Source organism: Diadema antillarum, unplaced genomic scaffold (assembly GCF_040938485.1).
Source record: "Diadema antillarum isolate AM-2024a unplaced genomic scaffold, OU_Dant_1.0 seq00000778_RagTag, whole genome shotgun sequence".
NCBI lineage: Eukaryota > Metazoa > Echinodermata > Echinoidea > Diadematoida > Diadematidae > Diadema > Diadema antillarum.
Window position 1 is genome coordinate 54,665 of NW_027271666.1, and position 14,256 is coordinate 68,920.

At 40.7% G+C, this 14,256-nt stretch overlaps 1 protein-coding gene and 1 pseudogene across 1 annotated transcript in view; one reads left to right on the forward strand and one right to left on the reverse strand.

Moving 5' to 3' along the window:
- The window catches only part of LOC139738995 (uncharacterized), a gene marked incomplete at its 3' end in the record, with an annotated part of 57,616 nt that extends 54,082 nt beyond the window's left edge, over window positions 1-3,534 (reverse strand). The window contains exon 1 of the mRNA XM_071649612.1: window positions 3,342-3,534. Within this exon, the coding sequence (XP_071505713.1) occupies window positions 3,342-3,408 (67 nt within the window). The remainder of the gene's footprint in view (window positions 1-3,341) is intronic.
- A 70-nt stretch (window positions 3,535-3,604) lies between these two features.
- On the forward strand, window positions 3,605-14,029 carry LOC139738996 (uncharacterized; annotated as a pseudogene).
- The last annotated feature ends 227 nt before the right edge of the window (window positions 14,030-14,256 follow it).

Here is a 14,256-nt window from a genome sequence, read left to right on the forward strand (position 1 = left end):
AAAGGAGGAGTCGGACTTAATAGAATGAAGACTTGTATATGGACTAGATTATTCGGGAGTCAGATGAGTAGTCAAATAAGCGCTATTTTATATCTAGAGGAAATTGGACGGGGTCGATAGACAGTGGTAGAAATGACGAGTAATTACGCGTGCTGAATGAGTTTAGAGGAAGCGAAGCGGTGCGCAGCAACAAAAAGCTCGTCAGGGAGAGGGAAACACGGAATTCTTGACTTATATACAATATTACTGTACAAGTTCCACAGAGGCTGGACGGACTAGGGGATTTGATGAAAGAGGGAGAGGAGAAAGTGGGAGAGAACAGGAGAGGAAGGTCAGAGACGAGGGGAGAGGGAGAGAAAGATGGGGTTGAGAAAGGGTAAAGAAATGGGGGAAGACATAAAAGATACAGGAAAAGACAGATACACTTAATCTCCTCCTTTTCCGAAGGAGGTATGAGAATAATGAATAGTAAACTAGGAAGGTGGAAGAACAACGTATAAGAAAAAACAAAGAAAGAAAGAAACCGAAAACCCCCAAACATTTTATTGCCATTTTCCCAAACTCGGTAGAGTCGGTGCTCAAGAACTTCAGTCCTAAATATCACTAAGCAAGTAAAGAAAACAATGGTTATGGCATGTTCTTTACAGGAAATAAATCGGAACAGAAATAGCGCAAACGAGCAAAGAATCTGACAAGGTTAAGTCACATGAGCACACACATCCCTGACATTTTATAATACATGGTATGCATATCATTAGCAATTTTCCACAAATAATACTACTTGTCTTGTTGTAATTCACGACCCATTCTCTCATGTGCACAAGAAGGAGAGAGAACAGAAAGACCCTCACATTTATTTTTTTCATTTTTGCTCTCTCATTTTCTCCATCCACGCTGAATGCCCTTCCCAGTAACAATGCAGAAAAAAAATGCTTCGGTTCTCAGTTACGATTAATTCTTCACCTCTTAGGTAGACGCTAAAATCCTCGACTTCGGACGTCAATAAACACCAAGGTGTCTTCATTATAAAAGAGCTTTAATTCCTGACTGACTAACTTGACAATTACATGATTAAAAAGATGCAACAAGAAGAACGTGAATAGACGACTACTTGTGAATGTAAATAAAGGACAAACGATTAAGACCGTTGTAAAGTTTTGCAGGCTGCATTACCATGTGATTTCCCGATATTTACTACGATCTGCAAGGAATAAAAGAATAAAAGTCTGGCTAGATAGTACCGTCTCGCCTCTCTCCTCAGCTGCATCCCGATGTGCTCGACCCTCCTCCGCCCCACTCCGCCCAGCCCTCCCCTTCTAGGTGTGGGAAATGTTAATAACTTAAAGTGACATAATCACATCCACAAATACGCGCATTCAATGACACAAAAGCCTTGCATATTTTTGTTCCTGTTCAGTCTCGGGAGAAATAATCATAGTGAGTTCTCCAACCGAAACATCCAGAACACTCGCCTTTGTCAGAAGCATAGATATGTGTCTGATTAAGAAAGCTTCACTTCACATTTACACAAGCTCACTCGATCACAAAAGTTTCTGCATTCCTTTCGCAATCTATACTATAGACTAGTGCACATTAGCGGAACAAGTCACCACACATGTGAGGTTAAGATTCCGAGTCCTACGCCTACGCCGAGAAGGATACGTTTAAGCTAATCTAGAGGGGTACAAAAAAAGAACTCTTTTCCAAGTTTCTTTTTCATAAATATAAATCTAAATCTATTTAAGAGGACAATTAATAAGCTCTATATTCAGGTCTTGATCAAATTACTCTTCATGAGTAGAAAAACTAAACAAAACCGAAGTACAATACAAAGGCCCTGCCGCAAACTGGATTGATTACCCTAGATATTTATCTAATTTATAAAAGACTTGGACGTCACAATGCCACTCTATCGCAAGAACTTTCTTTCAGTTACTTCCAAATGAGAGTAAAATTTTAGATAGTTACCATGGTAATGTTTTCAGTAATCATCACCATGCTTACGACAGTCAGCTGTTCCGCCTTATGATCTATTTCGTTTTATTTAGGGAAAAAGACAAAGAATGTGTTAATTACCTGGTATTGTCGCTACCGAGCTCAGAAAATTAAATACAGTGAAGAATAAAATTCAAATCCGCACACAGAAAAGCAGCACCGACCATTTTCAGCCGTTTATGTGGGAATTTCTCAAAGAAAACGTCATTCATACACGGCGGCCGGAGAGTGAAGAATTCATTCCTGCTGGAGTAAATTTAATTATTGTTAAAAGAAGCAAGGAAAGAGGATTTTATGCCCGATCGGATGTGTGGTCCATTATTAGATAAAGCAAGCCGCTCAAAATTCGACCATAACGCCGTCAAAAATTCGACCGCCAGCTAATAAACTTAAATGTAAAACCTTTTTTCCTTTTTTGCACGTGGTTGCAACTTTGCATTTTGCCCGGGATGTCAAACTTTGATGCTGTTTTTTTTCTTGTATTTTGTAGATTTTCAGAAATTTTACTTAAATTTGCAGCTTTGGAGTCGAAAGGAGCTCCTTTTGGGCCAGCAACTAAAAATGCAAAAAAAAAAAAGCGAAAAAAAAACACGCTTTAGCCATTTATTTTATACTAACTAGATAGATCTATAGAATTTATTAGCTGGAATTCCTACCCTCTTACTAAACCTAACTTAACATCTATTGACCAAGAGAGAAAGAGGGAGAGAGAGAGAGAGAGACTTTAAATCAGTCATGACAAGTGTCCATTCTAGAAATAAATCTTTCTCGAGAATATCGGTTTGTTACAAACTAAATTTAGATTACTATTTTTTATTCAGATATCTTTTTTTTTTCATATACAGCGCAAAAAAAATACTCCCGTTTTAACGAAAAACGAAAGAAAATTTCAGACCGCAAAATTGTCTGCTCAAGATCCAGGTATTTCATTTCACTGCTCATTTGTTGGGTTATAACGAAATTTCGATATGATAAAGAAAGAATACTGGCATTACTGCCCTTCCTGAGGACTTCGTTATAACGTGAGTCAACTGTAATGTACTTTTTTTTTTTTTCATTTTGGATGGCTTTTACCAAGAAAGAGAAGACGTTGGTGCATTATGAGCGTGTAAGAAAACAAAATTAAATATTCAATAGGCATCCTTGCAGAAGGTCATCCAATACGACAACCAGGCAGCGGAACGCACGAATACCAAAAACGCATCCGACAATCGCCGACCACACCCACGACGAGTTGGAAGCACCGCGGAATTTTACCACGTTTTACAACAGCACACACACACACACACACAAACACACGCACACACGCAGACATTCTACACACCGTCCCATGTGAAAAGACTTACCTTGCGCATGGGCAATATGCACGAAGAGGATACATCCCAACAGAGCTAGAATTCCTCTTGTCTCCATGGCACAAGTCTTTGGTTCCCGTTCCCTTTTTCTTGTCCAAAAAACTTTAAAAAACACACACTCTCTTTGGTCCCGAAACACAGTTGTACTTCAGGGACCTATTTCATCTCATTCCCCGCAACAGGTTGAAGCAGTTCCAGGGAGTCTGCTCCAAAGGAAGGTGAGATTGTGTCCCTCCGTGGCGCGTCTGAAGCTGATGCTAGGCAGGCGACCACTGAAAAGACCTCCCGAGATCCTGGATCGACTAGACCAGGAGAGCGAAACGAAAAAGGAGAAAGCCCAGACCCTTTTGCGGTGGGCACTGAAGTGTGCAAGAAGGACACGGTTGATCTGCGCGGAGCTGCTTGCCCGAACCTCGGGGCGCCGCTTGCTGCTCGAATTCGGAGTTCAGGAGCAGAACAATGCAGTTCTGCCCGATGTTACAAAAAAGACTGGGCGGGCACCATCAAGCGAGGCTGAAGTAGTGAGTCCGATTGTTATCAATATTTTAAGCAGCCCAGACAATGGCGCGAAACCTTTGCCGCAGTGAAAGGTATGAGCCACCTCTCGCTGAGTTACGTCTTTATAGAGTACAGTAGGACCTTGCCTCGACCACGCCCTGGTACGGTTTCTAGCATTACGAGACGAAAGAATAATCAGAAAGCGAGAACCAATCGCATCCTTCGATTCGTCTTATTGACTGACTCACTTTCTAGCTTTCATTGCAAATTGTGACACATCTCGCAGCCCATTCAAAACCGACATTCTTTAGCAAAGCCACACACATGTGGTATTGACTATCTTCCACCGTATATAAAGACTATACACACACTCACACATACACTCCCTTTTGTAATTCAAACGAGCCCCAGATAGTCAACGGTCTCGATTTCTCGGCGTGAAGTTCCGTGCAAACAATGGGAACGGAATGAGCCGAATGAGGGCCACATAGTCCAAATGCTAGTCCCTCTTAAGTAAGAAGGTCAAAGAGCCTAAGTTCAGACAGAGAATAACAGATTTGTATGGATGTCGGCTGTAAACTCTTCACGTCTCAAACCTTTTTTTCACTAAATGGTGACAGACATGATTCGTCTCAAATTTTAGCGTAAGACTATAACGGTACACGAAACTTGGTTTAAATGCCCATTATTATACTCACCCAAAGTTACGGAACAAAAAAAAAAAATGTGTTGTTCCAATTGGTGAAAAAAAAGATGCTATAAATCTCTCAGCACGCCATCTTAGATTCTGTACATGATAGAGCCACGTTCCCCATGACGGTATATTGCTGTATTTCGATTGTAGTCCCTGTTAACCCTTGGTGCGCTTCTAGTGCTGATTGGCACAGAAACCATGTGGTATTGTACATACGGCCCCCAATCCTTTGTACAGAAAGGGTTATAAATGTTTTCCATCATCATCTGAAAACAGATACCCAGTACAACATGAGACTACCATGATTACAAAATTTATAATTTATTTTATTATACCAATCGGTTAAAGCCGATCAATTACCCCCACTTCGACTCCACTGCTACTCTTATCATCCTACATGTACTCCTTCCCCTGTTTTTACTCCCTCCCCCGATACTGACAAACACGCACACACACACACACACACACACACACACACACACACACACACACATACGCATCAAAAACGTGCAAAAAACGCACTCACATACGCACGCACATAATATACACTCACTAAACACAGATACAACTATGCATGCTTTGGCACCTATTTACATGGAATGTTTTAGTGTTTGCAGTAACGCGTGTTCCTCGTTTTCGTGTGACTTTATTCATGACGGAGATATGTTGTGGATTTTTTTTTCTTTTTCTCATTATTGTATGCCGGCAGTCGTCATGGTTAACATAGTACGAGGATGTAAGAATGATTACTGCACATGATTTTTGTCATAATAAAGCTCTTTAACGAATTTCGTAAGTATGTCGAGTTGTACAGAGCAATCTGATGCACAGCTCACGGTTTCATACAGATCGACCAAATGATCACCATCCCGTTACAACACAGGACCCTTACATGCTTTTTAGGGATTTGTGTGATTTACTGTGTACTCAGACAACCATGGAAGCAGGGGTGTGGTACATACAGCCAGAAGTTTGGCAAAGGGAAAATGTTTTGAGAAAAGCTGTCTTCAATGACTTGTTGAATATTTAGCAACCCCACTTCCGTTTGGCTCCTGTTCCTCGAAAATAAAAATGAGACTAAAACCACAACGTACACCGTACAATCAATAAGGCCTGCCTGGCAAAGGTCAGCTTGACTCGAGATGAAATGGTTCTCAATGAATGCAATATATTCGAGTAATGCCATAGCAGAATACAGCGTCTTTGCCCATTAAAAGAGATCCCCTGTTGATTTTTAGACTTTTGGATTTGATTGAATAACAATATTGGATAAACTGGGTGTATAGTTTCAGATTTTGCAGTGATTGCGACGAGGAATAAGATGAATGAGGATGACGTCAGAGCATCTTCACATCTTAATGAACGATTGGGTGTTCAAGGAAGCAGAGCGAATGAAAAATGGACGAAAAACATAAATTCTATACAGGTGAACTTGTCAAACAGTTGGTACTGTAATCATTCGGTAAGGGGATTACATTGATGTATTTCAGCCTTTTTGTGTCTCTGCTCTAGTACCACAATAAATTCAATAAACATATAAAAGGCATTGTCGATTTATGTACTATACACATGATGTGAAATTATATGAATAGTGTGGAACACCCCTTTAATCGTACGTAGAGCAATAATTTATAGTTCAAATATTGTGCAAACTTTAACGACAAATTATAAACAGCTATCTGCAATTGTGAAGCTTGTCCTGTAAAGGGTCATTCGACATGGCATCAAGAATAATGCAAGACATCTGGATTCCAAGCCCATGTACTGGTTTTACATATCAAAGCGTCATTCATATTATATGCACCACGGAAACAACAATTAGTGTGCACATATTTTCCCATATACATTTTATAAAGATAGGTGCACAGAATAAACGTTTCTGAGCAAAAGGTTTAAAATATATGCATGTTTTTGCCTTAACAACCATAGAGCTTGCTGCATGCTTGCCTTGCCTAACAACAACGAGTGGATGCTAGGAGCATTCTTGCATAAGGGAATTAATTGGGGGTAGCAGGTGGATGAAATTTTCTGATTCTAGGCTGTATAGGAAAGGAAATATGCATGAATTTTGATACATTAAAGAAACATATATTCTTGGTCATTGACACCACTCTGCTTTCGGACTGTGGTTCATTCATTTCTCCACCCGAAATGTCCAATATCATTTTTTTCCTCTCTCTCTCTCTGTCCTAATTCAACATGTAGATAAACCGTCGATTAATCTTCATTTTGCCGAAGGAAAATCCAGTATGTCAGAGAACCAGAGATCAATGGCTATTATGTCTCATAAAAGATATAACCGTTAATCATGAACAAAGTGAAGGAAAACTCAGCCGTACTTAACAGCTTTGCGTAACCTGTTTATCTAAAGGTGACATATACCTTGGAATCGCCGCGCCGTTGCATCAGATTTCAGATTTTGTGCAGTGAATGGAAAATACGGTGTGACTGATCATTATTGTGGTTCATAACGAAAATAGGGGATCTGTTGCTGTATAGGCTCGAAGGAACTCTTCCTATTGACACATTGCTGGGTTCCCTATCAATCCTTGCTTTTAAGGAGTGTATTGCTTTTTTTATTAATTACTGCCGATGAAAACTCACTATCAAGATTTGATCCAAATTTTCAGTGTGTGTGTGTGTGTGTGTGTGTGTGTGTGTGTGTGTGTTTCGCAATGAAAGGCATGTTGTAATTCTCCCTTCACTCCTCCAGAAGAAAAACAAGTTTTCGATTAAAACCTTGTTTTTCCCTTGCGGTAACAAAACTCATACATGCTCAACCGCAGACAAAAGTGTATTGCTCAGACGTGATGACATAAGGCAACAAAACAACTATAAGAAAATAACAAAGCACGAAATCTTCAATAATACATCTGAGCACACTGCACTTCCATGCACTAACATTGCCAAGCCATTGATTTACATATTGCCATCATGGGTATCTTCACCAAAAAGAGTACATTTTGTTTAAATTCCGATGGTAGAAAATACAGCATAGCTAGTTAAGCGATTGGTTATAAGCGGCCTACTTAATACTAAACTACTACTACTACTACTACTGCTAATACTACTACTACTACTACTACTACTACTACTACTACTTCTATTACTATTACTACTACCACTTCTTATACTACTTCTACTACTACTACTACTACTACTACTACTATTACTACTACTACTACTACTATTAATACCGCTACTAAGCCTACTGTGCTACTATTATTACTTTTATATTACTACTACTTCTACTATTACTAGTGCTACTACTACTACTACTACTACTACTACTATTACTACTATTACTGCTACTACTACTACTACTACTACTACTATTACTATTTCTGCTATTTTAAGTACTACTAGCCTACTACTACTATTTCTACTACTTCTCCTACTTCTATTACTTCTGCTACGACTACTTCTACTGCAATTCCACTGCTACTAATGCTACTAATACAACGACACTTCATATCCTTCACAATTTGTTATGACATTCTTACTCAAACAGAGATGGTACCACAACTACTGCAACTGGTGTTCCTTAGGGATGATGGTCGCACAGCAGCAGAAACTAAAAAGAACAAAAAACAAACAAAAAAACAACAACAAAAATCTTCTTCTGTACGCAATAATAGTGGGGGCGCAGTGGCGTAGTGGATAAGACTCCCGACTCCCGATCGGAGGACCCGAGTTCGAATCCCGCCCAGTGCTTACGTCCTTGGACAAGATGCTTTTACCCACCATGTCCCTCTCGACCCAGGTGTATAAATGGGTACCTGGCAACGCTAGGGTAATAATAATAATGGCAGGGCCCTCTGGTAGAGCAGTGGTAACACTGAAGAGGCTACCCTGGGTAAATAAGACTTTATTATTATTGAACTTACACACATGTAAGCGCAGTTCCATTTTCTTTCCCCTCTACGTTCCTCCTAGAAAACAAAAACAAATATGGAAAACAACAAACCAAACAAACAGACAAAAATACAACAACAACAACACCTACAATAACACAACTACAAAAAAGAACCAACAACGGGGCAAGAAAATCTTCGCAAATTATTCTGGTCCCTATTCTTAACGGCTTTCAAATAACAAGAGCACTTGAGCTCGGCATTTGTTTGTTGTTCACGACCTCTTCAAACCGAAGCTCTCATAATTGTGGGTGTGACCTTAACCACTATACTTTCATCATCTACTCCTTCTACGCATAGACGTTTTGTACGCTGTGACGCATATCTATTCACATTGATAATTACATTAAGAACAATAACGAAACAACAAACATACAAAATGACTACACCGTCCCCACGAATAGTGGCAAAGTAGGCTGAACACGCCCTAACACGAGCTGGTACCTTTCTAGACACTGTCGCGCAATTTTCCTCTCGTTTTGTTGTTGTTTGTATACTTTCTTTCTTCCTACTGACTGCGAGTAATCAAAGCTTCCCGAAGAAGCTGAAAGATCAAGCGGCGATAGTATCAGGTGAGAGGGATTAAGATTTGCACATCTTCCGAAACAGGGGCGACAGGTAGAGGGTAACGCCTATGACCTTTGTCTTGGTAATTGATTCTTTGTGACACTGGAAGCAAAGCGAGCCCCTCACTTGTAATTCAGACTAGAACACTCGATTCGATCAGCCATTGATTTTGCCTTGCATGGGTGAACCGATGTGCGGAGGATGTGTATAAGAAAATAACTTCACTAACGCACCATTATGATCTACTGGTATGCTTTTGCCCAACCTGAACATTTATCTTGCAGAAAGGTGTTCAGATTTCTTTAGAATGGTTGATTTTTTTTTTGTATTGAATTAATTATGATACCCTTTTGGGCTACTATTCTAATGCTATTTCAAGACACGTGTAAATTATAATTGTATCGCTGATACTCTTGCCACTGTGCTGATTCTAAACAAAACTGAGAAATTATTGAATTTGGATTTCCGAGTGACTTGATCCTCTGTGAAACTATTTCCTGTATAACCTCGCGGGACTCACCCGGTATTACGCTCCTGTAACTTTACCACAGCCTTCTTGTTTAGTATATACATTTCACGATGTTATACTGGCGTGATGAAATCCCTATTCCATGCACATTCTGCGGGATGAATCCAGGGTGAAACATCAGTCTCTTTACAAGATGATAGGACCTAATCTTCAGCACACTATTACTATCATAAATTTCCTACATGCCCTGTGATACAACTTCCAACACTTTCTGCTCCTTCTAGTTTTGCTTTGATCATTAACATCACTATCAAATCCCCAATGATCGTAATAACTTACGATTTTATTGAATTTATCTCAACACCCTTCATCGTAGGATGTCAGTATGTGCCACCGTAACATTTTGTCCCCTCCTCATCTTCTATTCTTAACATCACCATCAATTTGCGTAGACACTCAACCTTCACCGACTTTCATCCTTGTCATCACACAATCATCACCATCATCATCATCACCATTATTACCATCATCATCATAACCATAATTACTATCATCATCATCATCATTATAAAAAATTATCACCTCCAACATCACAAGTGAAAGTCATGTTCATTGTTCTTATTGTTCTGATTGAATTCTACAATGGGGCTGACATGAAAGTCAATGTTGCACGCTTAGCCGCCTGTGGCCATGATTACAGAGCAATGACAAGAGCATTAAGTCTTCTTTATAACCCTCACGATCACGTTTTCCCTCCGAACTCTTTCAGTCGCGAGTTCACACATGAAGATGCAGGCAGACCCGACAGGACGGTGAGTTGGCTCAGTCGGTAGCGCGTCTGCCTCACGATCCTCGGGTTCGAACCCGAGTCTGGACTGAGTAATGTTGAGTATAATCATCCCTCTAGCAAGAGGTAAAACACTCTGTTCCTCGGACAGGACATAAAATGGTGGTCCCGTGTATGAGAGGGTCACAACTCATGCAAGTAACAGATCCCGCTTTATTCATTCATCGCAAAGAGCAGGGTGTTTAACCCGGTGAGGTTGTCCCACCTCGAACATCCACCTGAAGCCCATGGAAGACCAGCTTAACGTAGCTGAATATGTGCTATCCAGCCATCTTCTCAGATGGAAATGCAAATTTTTTGTCTTGTTTTGCTCACGGCCGGTGCCACGTTTTTAAAAGTAGGAGGGCCGAGTTTATGATAGTTTATTTCTGGTGCCACTTCCAGGTTAGCTCCTTCAGCTGAGGGTTTTCCCCGCACTTCTTCTGTTACCACTTCCGGGTTTTATTGGCTGGCAAGAAATAAAGAAAAAAACAAACAAACTCCAATACAACTTCGACTAAGAAGCAAAACAAGCGGAGCTTAACTGCATTTTTTTTTCTTCCGAAGTGAAAGAAGTGAGGACAACAAGTGGTTAGACACTATGTATTATATATATATATATATATAGGCCTATATATATATATATATATATATAATAGCATACATACTTATGATACAGGCCGGCAGTGCACGACAAAAGTTATAGTGCACGTAAAATATAACGATTGCCAATGATAACCCACTATCGATTTGTTATCGGTTTTTGCTCTCTCATTTCAATCATCAAGTACTGAATCCCGCACCTTATCGACGCGATTGCGCCACAATCACGATACCTTTTTTTCGATACTATCGTTATTATCGAAGTTTGATCCATATCGCCGCCAGCAACTCATGTAGTATGGTAGGTGTCCAACCTACCGACCGGGTCCATAACGACCGGCCGCGCATTATAATGGCATTGCGCGTACAGAAAGAAAATGTACGCATGGGACTACGCGCAACGGTGTTCGATTATTCACTTGGCTACGCTACCGAGTAAAATGTGGCGAAAACAACTAAGTATTCCCTCTAAATTACCGAAATTTAGCAAAATCGAATAAGGTTTATCGTGTAACTAACGTTACATACAATATTATAACTAGGCCTACCTTTGCTGACTCGTTGTTAGATGTAGAGTATCCTTCCGTAATAAATTTGACGATTTTGACCGCAAAATTGTCACCGCCGCTTGTACGATCGAGCACACACGTTACACATACACATGACATAAACATTTTGTCGCCCGCTACGACCGTACGAGTTGATGCAGAAACGAGAAATGAATGTGAAAAAAACAAACCGACTCATCTAATTTATTTCAATTACGATGAAAAAGTTTCCTTATGAAAATCAATTCAAATTCATCAAACGGTCCTTCAAAAGTAATATCGAAGGATTCAAAATATATTCAAATATTATTGGGAAAAAAATGACGGCTAGAAAAAAACAGCGGCCTGTCGAAAAAACGCATTTAAGTGCCCTTTATACGTATTCTCAGGGTGGTCGGTGGAAATGAGCAGGGCAACTGAGTGCGGAAAAAATGACACCCCACGCGTTCGAAGCCGCCATCTAAGAGCGCGTACCTCAGATCGCATTTTCAGTGCGCGCTTGTGAATCCGGAGTATTTTCTCCACACGTGAGTAAAATTTCAGGCCAATTGTGAGATTTTTCACGTTTCTATTGATAGAAAAACGTTAGGTGTCCGGTATTATGGACACCCAACCATACTACTGTAGTGGGGGACTCGACTAGTTCGGCGGTAGATTTAAACATGGAAGCTGAAAACAACAGGTTCGCTACTCTAACAGAGACTGATCTAAGCGACATCTAGGACAATAAGGACGCAAAGAAAACTAAAGATGTCATAAAATACGCGCTTCGAATTTTGGAATCGTACTGCTCGGAAAAAGGAATCAGCCTGACGGATGTTGAAAGCAAGTCAGCCCAGGACTTGTGCCGCTTTCTGCGTACATTTTACGCGGAGGTGCGTAGGGGAAATGGGGAACTATACGCTAAGCGCTCTCTGATCACACTTCGTTATGGTCTTCAGCGACACTTTCAACAAACGCTTGACGTAAACATTTGTAGCGATGGTGACTTCAAAGGTGCAATGATATGTTTAAAGCTGTGCTACACAAAGTGAAAGAGGCTGGGAAAGGATCCGTACGGCATAAGGACCCTATCACCGACGAAGATATGTCAAAAATCAAATCTTCACCTGCCGTCTCACCTACGACACCAAGGGGTCTCCAGAATAAGGTTTTCTTAGATCTAATGTTGCATTTCTGCAACAGGGGAAGAGAAAATCTCCGCAACATGAACAAGGGAGATTTTGCTGTCACAACTGACTCTTCGAATCAAAGGTATGTGTATCTGGCTAGAGACATGAAAACCAAGAATCACCGTGGGGAAGGGCTTGACGACGAACAAAGTCAACAAGGTCGTATGTATGAGACCCATAAGGATGACTGCCCCGTTGAATCTTTCGTGAAATATGTCTCACACCTACATCCACACTGTGATGCACTGTGGCAACGACCAAAAGCAACCACAAGGCCTGGCCATCCATGGTACGACAATTCTCCCGTAGGTGTGAATACTCTTGCGAACAAAATGTCGTCGATTACTGCTGAAGCGCATTGTTCTAAAGTGTATACCAACCATTGCCTTCGGGCAACTTCAATTCACAAACTCGATAATGCTGGATTCGAAGCACGCCATATAATGGCAATCTCCGGACACAAATCTGAGACAAGCATAAAGCATTATTCTCGAGTTGAGGAAGATCAAAAGCGACGAATGAGTTTGACCATTTCTCGGGTCCAGTCGACGCCTACAATGCCTGCCACAAGCACGTGCTTGAATCCGGTTGCGCCTAGACCTGGTCCTACTCCTACTACTAGTACTACTAACGTTAGCTCTGTCGCTCGCAGATCTACGCCTACATCTAGTCCTAACGTTACGGCTGGACTCGCGTCACCCCACACTTCTCCTATCAACATCAGTTCCAACATAAGTACTCACCAGCAACTTCATTTTCATGGATGCAAAGTCAAAATTTATTATCAGAAGTAAACGAACAAACTCAATGACGATGTGATGGGCATGGTCTCATGTTATAGGCCTAGAACTATGCCATTATGGAATTTCACGTTTGGATCTTGTGTTCGGTGTTCCAGAGCGTTAATTACGTGTTAACTGTTGACTGTTAAGGGTTTCTACTGTTACTTCCGGATTTTGTCTACACAGCTTGAAAGAAACTGGTATTGGTAAGTGATCTGGACTTCCCTATTTCTACCTATTGTTATAATTCACCTGGGTATGTATGCTATTTTATATAACACATAGTGCATGAGTTCTTCTTGCACTATAACAATACAAGCACCTCCAAATTCTGAATTTGCCCTCAGGCAGTTATATTCAATTCGGCCTGCGGCCTCATTGAATATAACTGGCCTTCGGGACAAATTCAGAATTTGTCGGTGCTTATATATTGTTATAGTGCATTCAGCCTCATGCACTATATATATAATATATAAAGAAACAACATTGAAAATGCCCCCATGTCCAATACTTTGCTTCTGCCCTGTTGGTTATTTGCTTCGTTGTTTGTTCGGGTTCTACTCATTAGGCACATCTGCAAACTCCGCCCAGGTTCCTGGCATCTGAAACAGAATCTATAGTGATATAGGGAGTTGAGAAGACGCAGAACACCAGTAGGAGGCCCGTAGCTGCCGTAAGTCACAGGCAGTTAACCCGCGTACATGTTGAGGGTCAGTTACTGCCTTTCTGCTGGTTAGTTGAGAGTCAGCTGGGGCCAGGATTATGACATTCTCTGGAACCTCTGCCAAAAAAAAAAAGAGAAATATTCCTTCAGACTGAGGAATCCCATCACT